The sequence below is a fragment of the Antennarius striatus genome, chromosome 24 (genome assembly GCF_040054535.1).
Source record: "Antennarius striatus isolate MH-2024 chromosome 24, ASM4005453v1, whole genome shotgun sequence".
Taxonomy (NCBI): Eukaryota; Metazoa; Chordata; class Actinopteri; order Lophiiformes; family Antennariidae; genus Antennarius; species Antennarius striatus.
The window spans coordinates 3,391,939-3,408,761 of record NC_090799.1 but is presented as its reverse complement, the minus strand read 5'-3'; the positions used below and the strand labels follow the sequence as shown (position 1 = coordinate 3,408,761).

The following is a 16,823-nucleotide window of genomic DNA, read 5'->3' as shown; positions in this document are numbered from 1 at the left end:
TGCAAAAAAAAGCAGAAGTAGACACTGAATAAAAAGAACAGATTGTGCTGTCCGGACTAATCCAAGCTCATATTTTGAACACTTCGGACAGCTGTTGCTTTCCGCTGGAAATCAGGAATGCAGTTGTTCCAAAAACTAACCCAAGCTGTTTAATATCAGGACAATACGTTTCCTGGCCTTGAATATTTTTTTGCGAGAAAAAAAAAAGAAAAAAAAGTACATTTGCATTCTTATGAGGTATGACGACACTTGGGAGAAACAATTATCCGTGCCCTTGTCTGAGGATTAGAAAAATTCCAGGAAAGTTTCTCCAAAAAGGTCAACAAGTCAAACATCAGGACGACGTTAAGCGTCGTGCCATCTGTTTCGCCGCTCCGAAGGTCAAAGGGCATAGGGCAAAGCGTGCCTAGTGACAGATGTGTTTTTTGTGGGCTCATGCATGTTACAGGAAGAAGTCATTTGTATGAAATGATAAAGAACTCATAAGACAAGAGTTAAAATCAAAGGGAAAAGACATTATAAAGTCATTACTGGATGAGTTATTTGTCTTTCTCTAAAGTGCGTTACACTTTAAATTTAATGAACTACTTTGCGCTGTTAAATAAATCTGGTTTATATGGAATGTTTTTGACACATGTTTTCACCACTGTGAGATGGTAGAGCAGCATTTCGCCATAAGGAGATGGAGTGATGCAGTTGATAGATAGCAACAGATGACGAAAGAAACAAAGGTAAAGTCAAATTTCCAGTCTGATGACATCATTAGATCCTTGATCTGTGACGGTCAGACAATGGAATAACAAAGACGCTGCCAGGAATAACACAGATTTTTGTGAATAATGCGCACGCTCGGTGTTTTCCGAGATGCAGCGAGTGTATGTGCATTCATACATTTGGTATGCACTCATCTGCACTCAACACAAACTCATTTAATATGTGTGCCCAGCCATTTAATATGCAACTTGTGAGTCCGTGTGCAGAAGTGTGACCCTGGAGTTGAAGGGGTCTTTGACTCAGGGTGGATTAGTCGCTCTTGAAGCTTCCACAGGAATGTGAGGATCAACAAGTCTGTTGTGGAAATACACACACAAACACACATGCCCACTTCATTACCACACACACTGTGTTTACCTTCCAGTCTATTAGAGGCTATTAATGCACCTTCACTCCTCCTCTCTCTCCATTGTGTGTACTTTGGAAATTGAATTCACGAAAGCATTGGGGGAAATAATTTCCGTCGTTGTGTAGCTCGCTGCGCGCTTGGCTGAAAACGCTTACAAATGTCAATTCACCTGAATGCATTGTTTGGGTTTTTTTTTGTTAAAGCGTGCTTTTTCTTTGTGAGCTTTAGTAAATAATGTTGCATTTTTGCTTATTGCATCAAAAATAAGCATAAAAGACACAATAAAGCATTTATGGGAAGATTGACTGGAAAAAGCAGAAGCGATGGGAAATCGTCTGGGTGCATTGCTGCCATGTGGGCTGGTAGACACATGGTTATTATAAAACGACCTGGATGTAAACAGGAAATGTCCCTGTGTGTTTGTGCTCACACACCGACCAAGGATAGATGAGTGAGGACCTGCTGTGTGCTGACTGATGATGAATAATTCCATCTGTAAGGCTGGTGGAGTCAAGGAGAAAAGAAAGGTATTTTAATCTGTTCAACAGTCAGAGCTCTGTTCTATTTCTTTTTGGCAAAAATCAGTCTGAAAAAAAACAACCAAAACAGTGATAGTTTTTATTAAATGATGCCTAAGGCTGTTCAGAGTTCAGGTTCACCACAGCAGATTTTATCATCCGTATGGTTGATCTGGCAAATATCCATCATGATGCAACCATCATGATACGCCCTTATCCCTTATTTAGTTAGTGCTAATAGCTGTTCATTTTGTAGTTCCCGGTGCAGAAACAGAGAGCAGCTGGAAAGGCTGGCAAACAGACTTTTCTGGCTTTCCATAATTGCTACTTTCATTGTTATTTACCTCTGCCATGGAAGATTTGTGTTCACCTGCATCTGAACTTCTGATTATTCAATAAATAATCAACAAAAAATGATTGATGTCCTATGTAATGACTCTGATACCAACCTTCTGGTTAAGTGTTGAGGATAATTTAAATGATAAATTGAAGTCATAATACAGCTTTCGATACTTAAATTGACATATGGGACATAAATCTTTATGATATCCCAATTTTTTGTTATCTCATCTTATTTTTATCATCAATTGAGATTAGATATGCATCAAACAGGGTTGTAGTGCACACTAAAATAGAATAGGACTTACTAAAACTGGTAATTACAAAAAAAAAAATTGAAATGTAGCCTCAAAATGTATTTGTTCTGCTCATAATAATAATCTTTAATTGGGTCTAAGTGGAGTTTTTCTTTGCTTGCAAAGTTAATTCAGACTCTGCTTAACCAGAATGTTTTTCTACCGAGAAAAAAACTCTCCCCTGAATAGTTAGTCATTTGCTTTTGCTCGAACAACGAATGAATATGGAGCATGTTTGGGTCACAGCTAAGTGCTGGATCCCATTGAAACCTGGTGGTACTCTCTGTGTTTGGTTTCCCAACCCTCACCAGTAATCAAACCTACACTTAACAGACCCAGTGAGAAAAGGAGTTCTAATTTGCTCTCACGGGTTGGCAGTGTGAAGGCGATAACCACGTTAATGAAACACCCCATTAGCACTTATCAGCTTCTGTTTAACGTGTTCTACAGCCAGCCATTATTGGGAAACGTGTCACCGCGTTTCTTTACTCGCACATAGCTCCACACGTATGTCTCTGGTCGGTTGAATTTTGGATTGTCGTGTTGCCGCGTTCACTCTCACTCCACTGGTAATCAATAATAGACCAGCTGACCCGACTCCGACCCGTGTTACACGTGCACACATGCATGCTACACATGCACATGAGCGGCGTCACATCCAGTTTCCAGGGACAACAAAGCATCGCTGAATGGTGACGGGTATGAAGTGGAGTCTCCAGGAAGTTAAAAACTTCCTGCGTTGAAAAACGGCTGATGGTTTCAAAAAAATGCTTTTGAAGTGTGTTTTTTTTCTCCCCTTTACATGCAGCGCTTCATAACAAAAATTGACATTAATTGGATTCAGCTGAGAATTGTCGGTTTTACGTTCATGTTGGTTTAATTACATTCCAGACTTGTTGTTTTTCGTTGTTTTTTTTGGGGTTTTTTTTTTAATTCTTGGTTCTTCTTCATGCATCAAACGGTTGTTGTGTGTTCCTTGCTGTGAGAAAGCTGCTGACCGCCACAACAAAAACATGTTGTGATGAAAATGTGGTTTGAGGATTCTCTTATGAGGAAAAAGTAGAAATTTTCACATTGTTGCTTTGCTAAGTGTTTAAGGACAGGGTAAAAGATAAATCCCTGAGGATTTAATTGGTACAAAGTGTTGCTTGTATCACGTTTAAAAAATAAATGCACACATTACTCCAATTTGCCCATAAAACCTTTATTCTCCTGCTGACTATGTAGAACTTGCAACCATGACCTTATGAAACCATCACCCCTGCTTTCATAGGGATCTACTTTTCTACTTCCTTCTTTTATTTCAGTGGGAAACACTGATCTGTGTCAAAAGTCTTTGGCGATCATGTGCATCTAAGAAGTATCAGGCATGAATTGAGTGCTCTCCAGCCTGGGGGCTGCAATGTGCTCTGTTTCAGCCTGGGTCATACATTCCAAGCCCAGTCATGAAAGACTCTCAATCTCCATCGGAAGCTGAAGAGTCGCTTCGGACTCTGCCTCATCCTGCAGGATGAGCCCTGGGGGCGGGGGGCGGGTGGGGGGGGTCCGAAAAAGGGTGCCCCTGAAAGTTGTTTGGGGGTCAACGTTGAAATGGAACACATTGATAACATTGTCATGTGGGAAAAAAAAAAAAAAAAAAAACAGAACCAGAAGAGAGGGCCTCTTTGTAGAAATCACATGACAGAACTATTTATTCTACATTTACATTACTCATTGTGATGAGGCGTCCATGTGTGCACGATTTCTCCAAACATGCTTATCCCCTTTCTGACCCCCCCATGTGTAGCATACATATGCAACCTTCGGAACACACGTGCGACAGCATGCGCAGCCCATGTGCCGTCACTGCATTCAAGGTGTTCGTAAATTGCTGCCATGTGCCTCGCAAGGCGGCCACAGCCCTGCCTCAACTCCATCATCTTCGTCATCAACATCATCCGGATTCTGAAAAAGCGGCATGGTGGCTTATAATCCTTGCTCTTTAACTACCAAGTAGGATTAACCAAGAGGATGGAATCTGGCACCCACATGGAAAATAAAGAGTCTTACGGAGATTTGAATTCTGATCCCCGCTTTGTGTGGAGGAATACATAAGGGAATATGTGGACTTTCATCATGTTCTCTCCACTGGCGTGAAAAAAATAAACAAATTATTCCCAAATAGGATCAAGGTATAATCTTACAAACACTTAGATCCATGAAAAATAAAGACTGAGGTGTTAGGAACATGTTCTTGTATTATAAGCTGGTTTAACGGAAGATATTTAAATGTAGAAAGAGCTATGATGAAATGCAAGAAACCATCTCAACAAACTCCACTCGGCTGTTCTTTTTGAAGTCAGTCTTATCTTAAATGACAGCTGTAACAGCATTTCCTCAAAGGAAAAAAAAACAAAAAAAAAACACTAGCTCATCCAACAACTTGAGTTTTATCTGCTTGGATGTTTTCAATGAGGAAATCTCCTTTTAAGCGAAGAGGAACCCATGGTTGCAAAAGCTTCTCTCAACGGCTAAAGCTGTGTAAAAAGCAGAGGAAGAACGCGTAAAGGTTTCAGAAAGTTTCAGAAATCAGCAGCTCATGTTAAAAATGTTAGGTTAATAACACTAGTTCTTTTAAATTATAAATTCTTCTGGAAATCCTTTAGTTTTGATCGTTTTGTCTGTCCAGACAGAAGGAAATGATTGGGCAAAACTTTCCATCACTTCCTCTTTTTTTTTTTTTTTTTGCTTCTTAATGCAGTATTCTGACATTAATTGATGAAGCTTTCATTGCAGACCTAGTTTGGAAATATGTATGTTAATGGTATGAGGAGGAGATTTACGTAGTCATGACAACATGTCCAAGTATCCTGGTATGTTGGATTTTGCTTTTCACAGTTGAGGCACGCTAACACTTTACATCCGAGGCCTGATGGATTCTGACTTTTTTTTTTTTTTTGGCCCAGAGGCCAATTCTAATCTCTGAATCTATTTAACATTCCAGTATTGATGGAGCTGCTCTATATTTCTCAGGCAGTCGTTCTTGTTAATTCATGTATGTGGGCATGTGTGTGTGTGTGTGTGTAAGATCCTGTTCTCAGAGTGCTCACATATTTGAGTACTCGATGGGAAAGTCATGCCCATGGGGCTACTTAGGCAACCGTTTTTGACTGACAGGCTGACGGATTATGTGCACACATAATGTTCTGGATATCTCCACAATTAACGTCTATCTGCGTCAATACGCCCAATTAGATTGTGTTACATAAATGGATTTTTTTTTTTGTTCTTTGTCTTCATTTTTCCATGTGAATTTTGCCACTTTTCAATATAACCTTAACCTTAAATCAGTCAGAAGGCAAATAAACTACTCGATTCTTGTCGTTCTGCAATTTGAAATATGCGAGAAATAGATTTTACTGTAAATTAATAGGATCAGTAACAATCAGTGATCATTCGTGTGTTAGTGTGTGTGCAGCAGCCACACCTCAGAGCAGTAATTAGGGTTGGGAAGCTGTTGAGAGGTCACATTTTTGGGTGAGGGGAGCTCGGGTGGGGTCGCATGAGCCTCTGCAGGCTCAGTGTTGGAATTTCATTTTCATGACAGAAATGCACACACAATCATTGCATCACTATAATGGCTTTGTGTTTTCTTGTGAAATCGTTCCCTGATGCCAAGAAGCATTAAATATGTAGCCAAATAAGTCTGCCATCCATTTCTGAATTTTAACATTGATCCATGAAAAGATGAAGAAACTCGATCTTAATAAGAATTGGATGAATAAACAGGCAGTTGTGTTGTTTTTTCTTTTTCCTTGACACATTTGTCCTATTTTTGTCATTGGGAAAGCGTGACTGAGATCATCTTCGCCTCTTTTGCTTGAAATACCATAATTACACTGATCTGTTTGGCTGTCGTTACGCTACCCTCACGTCGTGACCTAGATTTTGCATTTCAAATCACTCTGTAACACACTTGTTGGAACTCACACGTACACACAATATATGAGGTTCTCTTCAATAATGGTTTTCTAAGATAAGAAAATTAGATTTCTAATCATTTAGGAATCAATAATACAAAATAAATACTGCATTTTCACCTTTCTGGCTGTCAGAAATGTTTTAAGTTTGCACATGAGAGTATGAAACCTGACTGAAACGCCAGCTTCCTTTCAGAAGCGCTTGTTTCAGCTGAGATTTCGCCGAATTGACTGTCACACGTGGATGAGAAATGATTGTGAAACCAAGAGGAAGATGTGCACAAGAATAAAACAGTGAACCAATACATTATTTGAAGGCTTGCTCTTGCAATGATGTCATCAGTTGGAAGCTTTCCCAACTTGGCCTCGCAATCAAATCAATGATTTGCAAGGGAAAGTAGGGGAAGGACCAATGATTACCATGTTAACGCAACCTTCCTCTACCTCACCGAAGGTTCCCTTCACCTGTAACATAATTGAAGACATTTCTCTGACAAATAAACAGCCCAAATACTTGAAGTTACTCCACATAAAGTTCAGTGTTGCAGGAGTAGAACAGTCTGCCAATGACAGCTGGGCGAGAAACACCACGACAGATTTTTGGACTTGATCTCCTAGACTGCCATTCACAGGTTACCACACACACACGCACGCACGCACGCACGCACGCACGCACACACACACACACACACACACACACACACACACACACACACACACACACAACCCCAGTCATAGCACAACTCATCTCCATCAGTTATGTCGTTACAAAACTTGTTTTTCTATCCATCTTATGTAACCATTTTGCCAGATCCTAAATCATCAGCCCCCATTATCGCTGTCGGCCCGTGTTATTAATCTGTCTTTACAGTGTTTGATGTTCGCCCCAGGCTTTGGACGTGCCCGCCAAATGATCGGGAGGTAATATTTGGAACGCTCTCTGAACGTTGCTCATTCTTTGCAACCGAGCCAGAAAGGCCTCATTAAAAAACGCAGAAGTGATATAATGTGCAGCAAAAGCCGATACCGTCCAATTGTCAAATCACGGATTTCCTCTTGATGTGTGGTCCCTTTCATGAGCGTTGTATCGATGAGCACTAAATAGATAGAAACACAATCAAATACTTCCTTAGAGTGCTGTCAATTCAGCAAGTATCCATAAAGATTGAGAGTTGAGGTCATTAATGTAAGGTGGAGTCAAAAATGTCGGCATTTTTTTAAATCAAAATTTAGCATTTTTTGCTCCATTTAGAGCATAATTTGTGATCACCATAATTTATCAATTTAATTTGTTTCTCTTCTTTCATCCTTGAGCTAGTGTATTTTCTTCCTTGTATTATTTTAGATGGTTTGCCTGCATATACTGTGTTAATTCAATGCATTAGCTACCAACACTGTAAGGCCAGAACTGTTCCCACAACACTGGCTTGGCTTTTTGAAATGGAACACAAATGCGGTTTTGAAGAGGTTTCCAGCTGCACACTTGGATTCTTGGAAGTTAAAAGTGTGGTTTCAAAATGTTTGACAGTTGTTTCATCGTTTGTGTTTTTGATTAACAAGGATGCAAATCTTCACGTTCGAGAAGCAAAATAACGATTTACGATCAGTTAAAATTTTATTTTTGCCAGGCTTACCAATATCCAACCACACATTTTTTCTCTCCCTGTCAGAAGTACGTCATTGGCTTTAACATTGCCAGTTCATCTACGTGCAGGAAAGGCTTCCAAAGTGTCTCCAGTGAACCATTCAGCAGTCTTTCTATAATTATCTTAATCAATCCAAGACAATGATATGATTTGCAATTGATTAACCAGAGGGAAAAAAAAAAGCCCTCATCCTTGCCCTTGCCCCTCCTATCTGCTCATAGACATGTGGGTGGGTGGGGGCATTCTCTCCTGTAAATCCACTCATTGTGGTGCAGCCTCTACTGTTTAATGCATGCCACTTGTGATGCGGTTTTAAGCTTATAAGTGCACCTGGTCGGGGCCGATGTCATTCCAAACCCCCCTTCGGTTTCGATCATGTCGGCGCCTGCGTCATTCACCACAAGCCTCCTCCAAAATTCCCATTGTTTGTGTTTATAAGACATGTCTATGATTGTGTGTGCAGCCAGATACCGGGGCAGTTTGTGGGGGGGGGGGGGACTGAAGGGGAAAGCAAGGTGAGCAGATTACAGTGGTTTGTGTGTAAATAGTAGATTATTTAGAAATCCTTTTAAATGACAGGGTAAATGTGTAATATAGTCACTCCCCTCACTTTCTGTCTGTGGGAAGCAGCTATATATTGTTTTATATAATCTGTAATCATTTTAATACCAATAATCAGAAATGTTTCTGGAGAGAGTTATGACGAAAAGACAGCAGCTGCCCAATTCTTTGGTGTGAGATGATTGTATTTGATAAAACTATCTGTTTACTTCACTTTATACTACATCCGCATGACCTCCAATATCAGAGACCGATAACCTCACATTTTACAGCCAATGATAAGTCTGATACCGCTGGATTACTTTACGCTGAGTTACGTAACGTGTGAAAAACAAGGATCCATAATGCGGTGGTTGGTTTCCCCCATGGGCTAAAACCTAAAACAGGTGGAGGGGCCAATTAATTGTTAATGTGTGACAGATACATGTAAAAACATGCACACACACACACACACACACATATGCACTGTCAGAGCCGGTTGACGAGCAAGGGCGGTCAATAATTACAAGCAGATGTGAACCCGGAGGAGGTTTCAGGTCAGGAGAAAGCAATCAATGCGCAGAGCCGATCTGTAAAAGACAAAAAAAATAAATAAAGCAGAGGAGAAAAGAAACGTTGAAAAATCTTTTGCACATTCCTCCGGAGCGGCGTCGTGGCACCGAAAGTCTCCTCAAGGGTCCCTTTACGGCAGCCCTGACACAAAAAAAGGGAAAGAAAGCAAACCAAAAGTTGAACGTGAAGAATTCTAGAATGTGCCTTTAGTAACTTTATGTACCAAAACCAATCCTTCCTGCAGCATCACGTCACATTCTTGATTTTAGTTTCTGAAAAGCTAGCCAGAATACATTTATTTATTTATTTATTTATTTTTTACAGATTACATGCATGTTGCTGTAAAAGCACATTCGTAAATCAAGCATACGACCATGTCTGCACCTTAAACCTCAAACCATGTGAAATGTGATTTAATAATTCACTATGAAGCTAATAAGTTTTGTCTGAGTTCCCATAAAAGTTCTCTTTCAAAGTGTAATGCTGTCCGACACATGGCACCAGGTCTCCCAGTAAAATGAAAGCTAACTCAGCCTGGCACCATTTCTGTCTTTGTCTCCATTATGAATTAACGTAATGGATAAAAAATGTTGGTTTTTGCCTCTCTGAGGAAAACAGAGATAATTAAATTTTTCTCAGGACAAAACTACTGGATGGATTTTAAGACAACCTGGTTGAAAAAAAAAAAGAAACCCAAGTTGCACTAGAGCATAAGCAGGTCAGAGCTTTTTAAGTTTAAATGTTAGCTTCTTGATGGCTGTAAATCGTAATCTGAGACAAACTGTTGGATAAAATTTGAATTACGTCAAATAGAAATGTGGTGAACTTTAAAAGCCATGCTGGCTTTCATAAGGAAAAACCCTCATAGAACTCATGTTGGATTGTCACCCTACTCATTGGTTGAGCCAACGGATTAAAGGCTTAATGACAGGGTTTTTTTTTTTTACAAGAAAAGAGGATTTGCTTCATTGTCTCTATACCATTGGTTGTCATCATATTATCCCCGGAGGAGTGTGGATTGCATTTTTTTCTTTCTCTCTCTTCCATGCCAAACAAATGAATACTGTAATACTCATGTCAGCTCTCTCATGGAACGGCAGTAAATCTTCCTGATTTCTGCATTTCAAGGCCCCCTATGGAAATTCATCATGTTTCTCATGGGAAGATACCGTTTACATCTTGTGGGAGAATCATTTTTGCTTATATTACTTCTTGATTTTGAGAAAATCGGAAAGATTTAGTCTTTCTAATGAAGACAGTGCATGGCGATACATACACAGTCATAGAGTCACATGTTTATGACCAAATGGGGGCCAGTTAATAGAGCGCCAAGTCAATAATAGCCACAACGACATCCCTTTAGCATATGGATCATTGAGCAGTCAGTCTTTATTATTGGCCACAGTATAGCATAGTGCCGTCAATAAGTCATCAAGCACAATAATGATCCAAAGAGGACAATTACATCATGTGGAAGTGATTTCTTTTTCCCTGCAGACATGAATTGGATGTGGACAGAACATCGTAAAATGTGAAGGACTGTTTTCTAACCTTTAAAATGTAAAGCGTTGAGAGAATGCAGAATGGAGCAGCAGCAGATTTGCAGAAAAATTACCTGCAGCATTGCAAAATGGTGTTGAGCTCCGGAGAAAGAAGTTGATTTTTAATTGTGTAGCGTGCTGTCATGATGCAGTGATTTTTGAGGGCGGATATGGGATGGCGTTACGTTCCTTATTCCTCTTTCAAACCACCTCGACTGAAAAATGAAAGGCTTGATGTCGTCATGGCGAAGTTATTACCAGTGCATCACAGCAACAAGTGTCTCGCTGCTTCGCTGTGCGTGATCCAGATGCGTTACCATAGTAATATTTCCCTTAGTCCCCCGTCCCTTTGGATTTTTTTCTTGTATCTGTTGCCATGGAAACTAACATTCGGGTTTTTTTTTACCCATAGCTTTTTGCACCCTTTGTCTGAAGTAAAACAGGAACTGCGTGCTGCAGTGCACCGTACGTCAAGTAGGCATGAGTCACCAAACCGTCCTGGTGCGAATCCGGTCATTGAAAGTCATTACTCTCTGCAGTCCATGTGTGAAAAAAAACAACAACAACAGCAGTAACAAGAAATGAGAAGCTCTAGCACTCGCAATGCTCACAAACCCATCAGGAGCAGTTGCACTGGGCATTAAACTACAGACTTTTCAAGAATTGGGCAGATGCTTTAATCAATCCAGAGCAGCCTTATGAAAGGAAGGCAACTAACTAAAATATCAAATATGGAGACAGGATACAAATCAGTGGAGGAATGACACCAAATTCTGATAATACTAACGATGGTAGGACAAATGAAACATCCATCCATTTTCGATACCGCTTCCTCCGTTTTCGTGGGTCAAGGGGGTTGCTGGAGCCTATCCCAGCAGGCTACGGGCTTCAGACGGGGAGACGCTCCAGAGATGTTGCTAGTGCATCGCAGCAAATGAAACATATACTAAAAAACTTTTCAATACAAACTTTACAAAAAATGTAACTTTTATCATATGAACTATCATCATTATCATTATTGCCATAAGCACTACAGTGATGAATAAAATTAGTAACAACAGTGACAATGACAGATGAAACCTTACCTCTTTGGCACTTATCTTCTTAAGATTGTATATGATAATGTCTCATAACATGTAAGCAATTGATTAAGTATTCTTGCCTGAGTTTGATGTTCTGTGTCTAATCCATCTGCCTTGCATACTAAAGATTCATGCGGCTGGATTTCTTCTAGTGCAAAATTGGATCATGTACAGCAAACTGGCAGACAATCTCATTTGTTAAACTGGGGGGGAACATACGATCTGCACAAGTAGTCCAGCAAATATCATATGTGGGGTTTGATAGTTCTAATAAATACAGAGGAAAACGGATGATGGCGACTCAGTTGAAGCATATAGCAACCGGCTATATTTTGGAGACAAACATTAGTAGTTAAAGGATTGTGACGGCAGCTGCGTACGGCAGATTTGTCTCCATGCAGGCTGTGCAAACAGTGTCACGTCTTGCTGGGCTTCGACGTCACTCGGAAGTCTACCTTGAGTGCTTTGGTTGTAACTTTCAGAGGCCTTCAGTGTCCCGGTTGAGGGTGGCTTTACATTTGTAAAATGAGCCCGACCATAGAAGTGTTTGGTACCTCTGAACTCCACACAAACAAGTGAGCAGTCAACACTATTATTCCTAAATTCTTACGTGGAAAATTGCTTAATCCAATGCCACCATCTTCAACTTTCGGCCCATTTGCTCTACATCATGTGTTTTTTAAACACATCATTCGTGTGAATTGTGATAAAATATTCAGCCTCCTCGTTGATCAAATTTGTGTTTCTCAGTATCGACAGAGACATCATTTGTTTCTCCAGTCTTAACTGGGGCCATCTTTGGCACCAAGGACTCTTGAGTTCATGTCCTTTTTCTTGGTGTCTGGGGGAATCAATAACCTGTGGGAAAGTTTTCTTTTTTTTTTTTTCCAGAGATTTGGTTGGTATTTTTAGGGTAATTGTAGTTCAGGCTGAAGAAATTCAATTTATTTTTTTGTTCCCAAAGAGTCGTATTTGTGGTATTGTTTGCCAAGAGCAGTTTGCCAAGAATAATGCGGGTAAACTTTGGTACAAGACCAACCAAGACCAATTGTCCAACCTCACCAGATCAGCCCATTCTCATCCCATCACTCATTTGTCAGGCATCCCTCCCACTTCATATGAAAACATAAGGTACCTTTTAGCATCTGCATACAATGTGCACAGCTTTCACTTTTTCTGTGCACGATACTAAAGACTTCCTTCTGTGTTTGGATGAGATATGGAGGGACCTGCCAAAACGTTGGTATTTGAGGTCCTGGGAATGAGACCTGGTGCACTCAGCCATGTTGATGCCAAACAAAGTTGCGGTGTAAGAAGTCAGGAAAAAAAAAAAATACGGGTAACACAGCCGTTGTGAATATGCTCTTTTTTTTTTATCTTTTCAAAGAATAAGTCATATGTAAAACGTATCGCTTAGCAAAGGTCTATTCCATCTATGGCTAAAATGAGCAGCTTGGCTTTTTGTTAATTCAAACTTTCAGCTTATTGTTATGAAACCAACATGTAGCCTCGCTCCGTCGCTCTTCTGTCAGCATTCCACTGGCTTCTTGGGTTCACGCTGAAGAAGTGAAGCTCATCCATCCTCTTCAGAAATCACGCTGGGCCTAACCAGCTCGACGGGAGGAGAGGCCTCATATTTAACTTTTCCAACTGGTTGTCTTTTCTTTTCTAGTGTGTGTGTGTGTGTGTGTGTGTGTGTACATGTGTGTGTGTGTGTGCACATGTGTGTGTGTGTGTGCACATGTATGTCTGTGTTTTTACAGGCATGTGCCGCCTCAAGCTGTGTGTGAGGTCAAGCGGTTGGGTAAAACTGGGCTTCCTCAGCAAGCAGCAAGGAATCACACACACTCACACTCACACATACACATACACACACACACACACACACACACACACACACACACACACACACACACAATTGTAACACCTGTGCAAAGGGAGCAACATGCAGCTTAATCTCGTGATGAAGTCGGTCCGTGCACAGGTGGGATGTTTGTGCCCACCCTGTTTTCCTACTATGGCTAAATGGTAGCTCTGCTGCTGCAATAAGAAGGGTCAAATAACAGCAGCAGAAATGACTCCTCCGAGCAACGTAATTCAAGGTAACATAGTGGGGGGAAAAAAAATCTTTTTTAGATATAAGCTGCAAAGGTTGGGACAAAATTGAGAGCATGTAAACACAGACGAACGTGTAAGCCCTCTGTCTGGATAAGGCATTAGATAAATTGCAGCAATGTCTCCGCTTTTTCTTTTCCACCCTCTCTTAACCTCTTCCTCTTCCTGACCTCTCCCCCCTCCGTAGACAAAGAGGAATGCATGACCAGGAGATTCGGATGACTCAGATGTTCAAAGCCAAAAAGGTTTACAGCAGTTCATTATGGATTTCACTTCAATTCAATTCACTTCAATTCCAATTTGATCAGAGATTAAAACCAAAGCTGCGACCTGTCTGCCCCTGGAAAACAAGTGCGGTGACTCAGACCTGTTTTCTATAGTAACCAGATCTCCTTCTCCTCATACAGTACGCGATCCGTTCTTATTGCTGGCTTATGTGCATGGAATGCGTATTGCAAATCCATCAGCGCAAAGCAACTTCGTGTCCCCGCTTGTTCCTTTGAGTAAGACAGAAATCATGCTGTCTGTCTGTTTATCCTTGTTTCTAGGCTACTTCGGTTTTATATACGTTTAGCTTGGATCGGATTGCTGAAGTGAAACCACGCACACATGTTGTCTTTCCTATTGGTTTTAGCCTGTGTTTTTAACATTAAGTGCTTTTCGTCTGAGAATATCTTTGAAAAATCTTTTTCAATACGATTGGCTCAATGTGAACACGTTCCAGAGATCTTTAATATTATTGAATGGTCATTTAATTCAGTTCTGATAAAAAACAAAAAACAAAATGCTAACCGACTGCATTTTTGCTGATTATTATAATTTTTCTACTTTTTCCCACCGCAGGGTGATTTCACGTGGAGCAGCCTGTCGGGGCGGAGTGTGCGTCTGACGCCGGTCACCATCCAGAGCCTGTCGGAGCTAGAGAGGGCCAGGCTACAGGAAGTAGCCTACACCCGTTTACACCAGGACTATGACCTGGGATGTCAGATAACCATGCCAAAAGGTGACAGCTTGTGTGTGTGTGTGTGTGTGTGTGTGTTTTTGTTTGTTTTTTCATGCATATTTCAGACCTGAGGTCAAGTGTTACATCATTTTTACCTTGTTTTGTTTCTGGATAGCAAGAAACCTGGCTATACTTTCAAGATTGTGACATTTATGTAACAGCAACAAATCACATCTGTTATTGACTCCATAACTTTACAAGGTCGCACACGATGCATTTAATGTTCCTTGAACCAGGCTTGGTCCGTATATTTGTACAGCAACTTTGAAGTTTGATCGCATCCTCTACACACATCCACCGCATTTAACGGAAGTCCTGCGTGGTCTATGTTTGGAGAACTTGTGACAACACATGAATTCAGATGTAAACCGCCCTTCGCTTAGGGAAGGGCGCTTCCTGTTTGACCTCCCTCCTCGTAACGACACGCGACTCCCTTTCCGCTGCAGCTGAGGGCGAGAACATTCACCCCTTTAGTAGACACAATTTGAATTTACAAAATTATGCTAAAGCAGGATGCCCTCACTTAAAGCTGACTTCACTGTGAACTTTTAAACCAAACCGTTAAATGTCTGGGAAATAAATCAACAAATTAATCCAGATTTAGTAGAAATACTCAGTATACTGCACTGAAACTGGTGAATTTGGTGGTTTGTGTCCCACTGGGCCCGCCCATGCTAAAAGCAGCTACATGAATCATAGTTTATAGATAGGGAAGGAAAATACACATAACCCCACTCTATTTAAAGAAAACAAGTGGCTAAGCAAAAAAACTCCAATAACTTTCACATATTGTATCTCTTATCAGATGGAGATGTCATATTCAAAAGTGGATTTCTGGTTTCATACTACTGTGCTCTTATTTATTTCTGTACCGGTGGGTCGTGACCTAACAAGAACTTTAAAGCAGAACTTCAGTTATGTAGTACTGGAGGCAGCACACGTAAATTTTATCCTGACTTTAACACCTTCAAGGTTATTTTCTTAAACTTTTTTTTTTTGTGAAAGTTTTTATTGAAAGTCTCAATACTTTCTTGGTTCATCTGCTGTCTTGTGTTTGTAAGTTGTCAATTCATTCCTATATGATGTTTTTATCCGTTTTTGACAATCTTACAGTCAACAAAATTAATTATTGTCCATCTGTCACCTACTGTCACAGTCAGGTTTGCAGACTGTTTTAGGTTTAGATCCCAATTCCGCCTGCACTGACTGCGACACGGAAAGAACATGCAAACTGCAACCTTCTTTAAAGGAAACCAGAATTCGTAAGGTTTCTTTTTTATGTCACACTTTGGCAGATGATACTCGCTGCACTGGTTCGGAGTGGATTGGCTGCAATAGCAGCAACACAGTGAAGCCTGTGGATTATCCAGGGCCTTGCATTCCAACTGAAGGTTAAACCTCTCCCCACCATGATTTAATACGTACTTGTCCGCGTTGCTTATGAATTCCAAAGCCCCTAACGGCTGCCGTGCGCTCGCTAGAGAAATATTTCAACTTGTGTGTAAGAAGTGTGTGTGCGAATGCTATTTCAGCACCAATGTGTGCTATAAAGCCCCTGCTGTTTCTCGTATTTATCCAAGAGCTAAGTGTTAGGTTTCTGGTGTTTCTTAAGGCATGAAAGAAACAGATTAAACAAGAAAGAGAGAGACAAAGAAAGATGGCATGAAGGCAGGCAAGAAGCAAAATGTTCATTAGACACTTTCTCAACTGGTGTGGAGCACAACTGTGGGCTTTTTGGAGGTTCGGGGGATTTCCGTCTGGCTTTGGGAGCCATCTGTCAAAAATCCAAACCATTTCCTATCCTTGCTTCTCTCCGTCTCGCTCTCTCCCTTGCCCTCACTCCCCATCACAACATCTGCTTTCTTTCTCCCATGTCACACCTCCTCCTCGTTCTTTCCCACCTATTTTTTTCTTCTTCTCTCTCATACAACAAGATTTCACATCTTCTCCTTCTGCCCCTCCGAGAAAAACGGCAGCTCGGGAGTCTCAAAATGACGCGCGAGTTCCTCACGTTACTAATTAATTCGCAATCAAAGAAACGGGCAGCAAAGCTGAACTTGATCTGATTTGTCAGGGACAGTCCAAAAT

The 16,823-nt window shown here is 40.7% G+C and overlaps 1 protein-coding gene across 2 annotated transcripts in view; it reads left to right on the top strand.

Moving 5' to 3' along the window:
* LOC137591635 (rho GTPase-activating protein 6-like) overlaps positions 1 to 16,823 on the top strand; it is a 62,293-nt gene that overhangs the window by 32,307 nt on the left and 13,163 nt on the right. For both annotated transcript variants that reach the window (XM_068309760.1, XM_068309761.1), the window contains exon 2: positions 14,576 to 14,735. In XM_068309760.1, the coding sequence (XP_068165861.1) occupies positions 14,576 to 14,735 (160 nt within the window). The remainder of the gene's footprint in view (positions 1 to 14,575; positions 14,736 to 16,823) is intronic.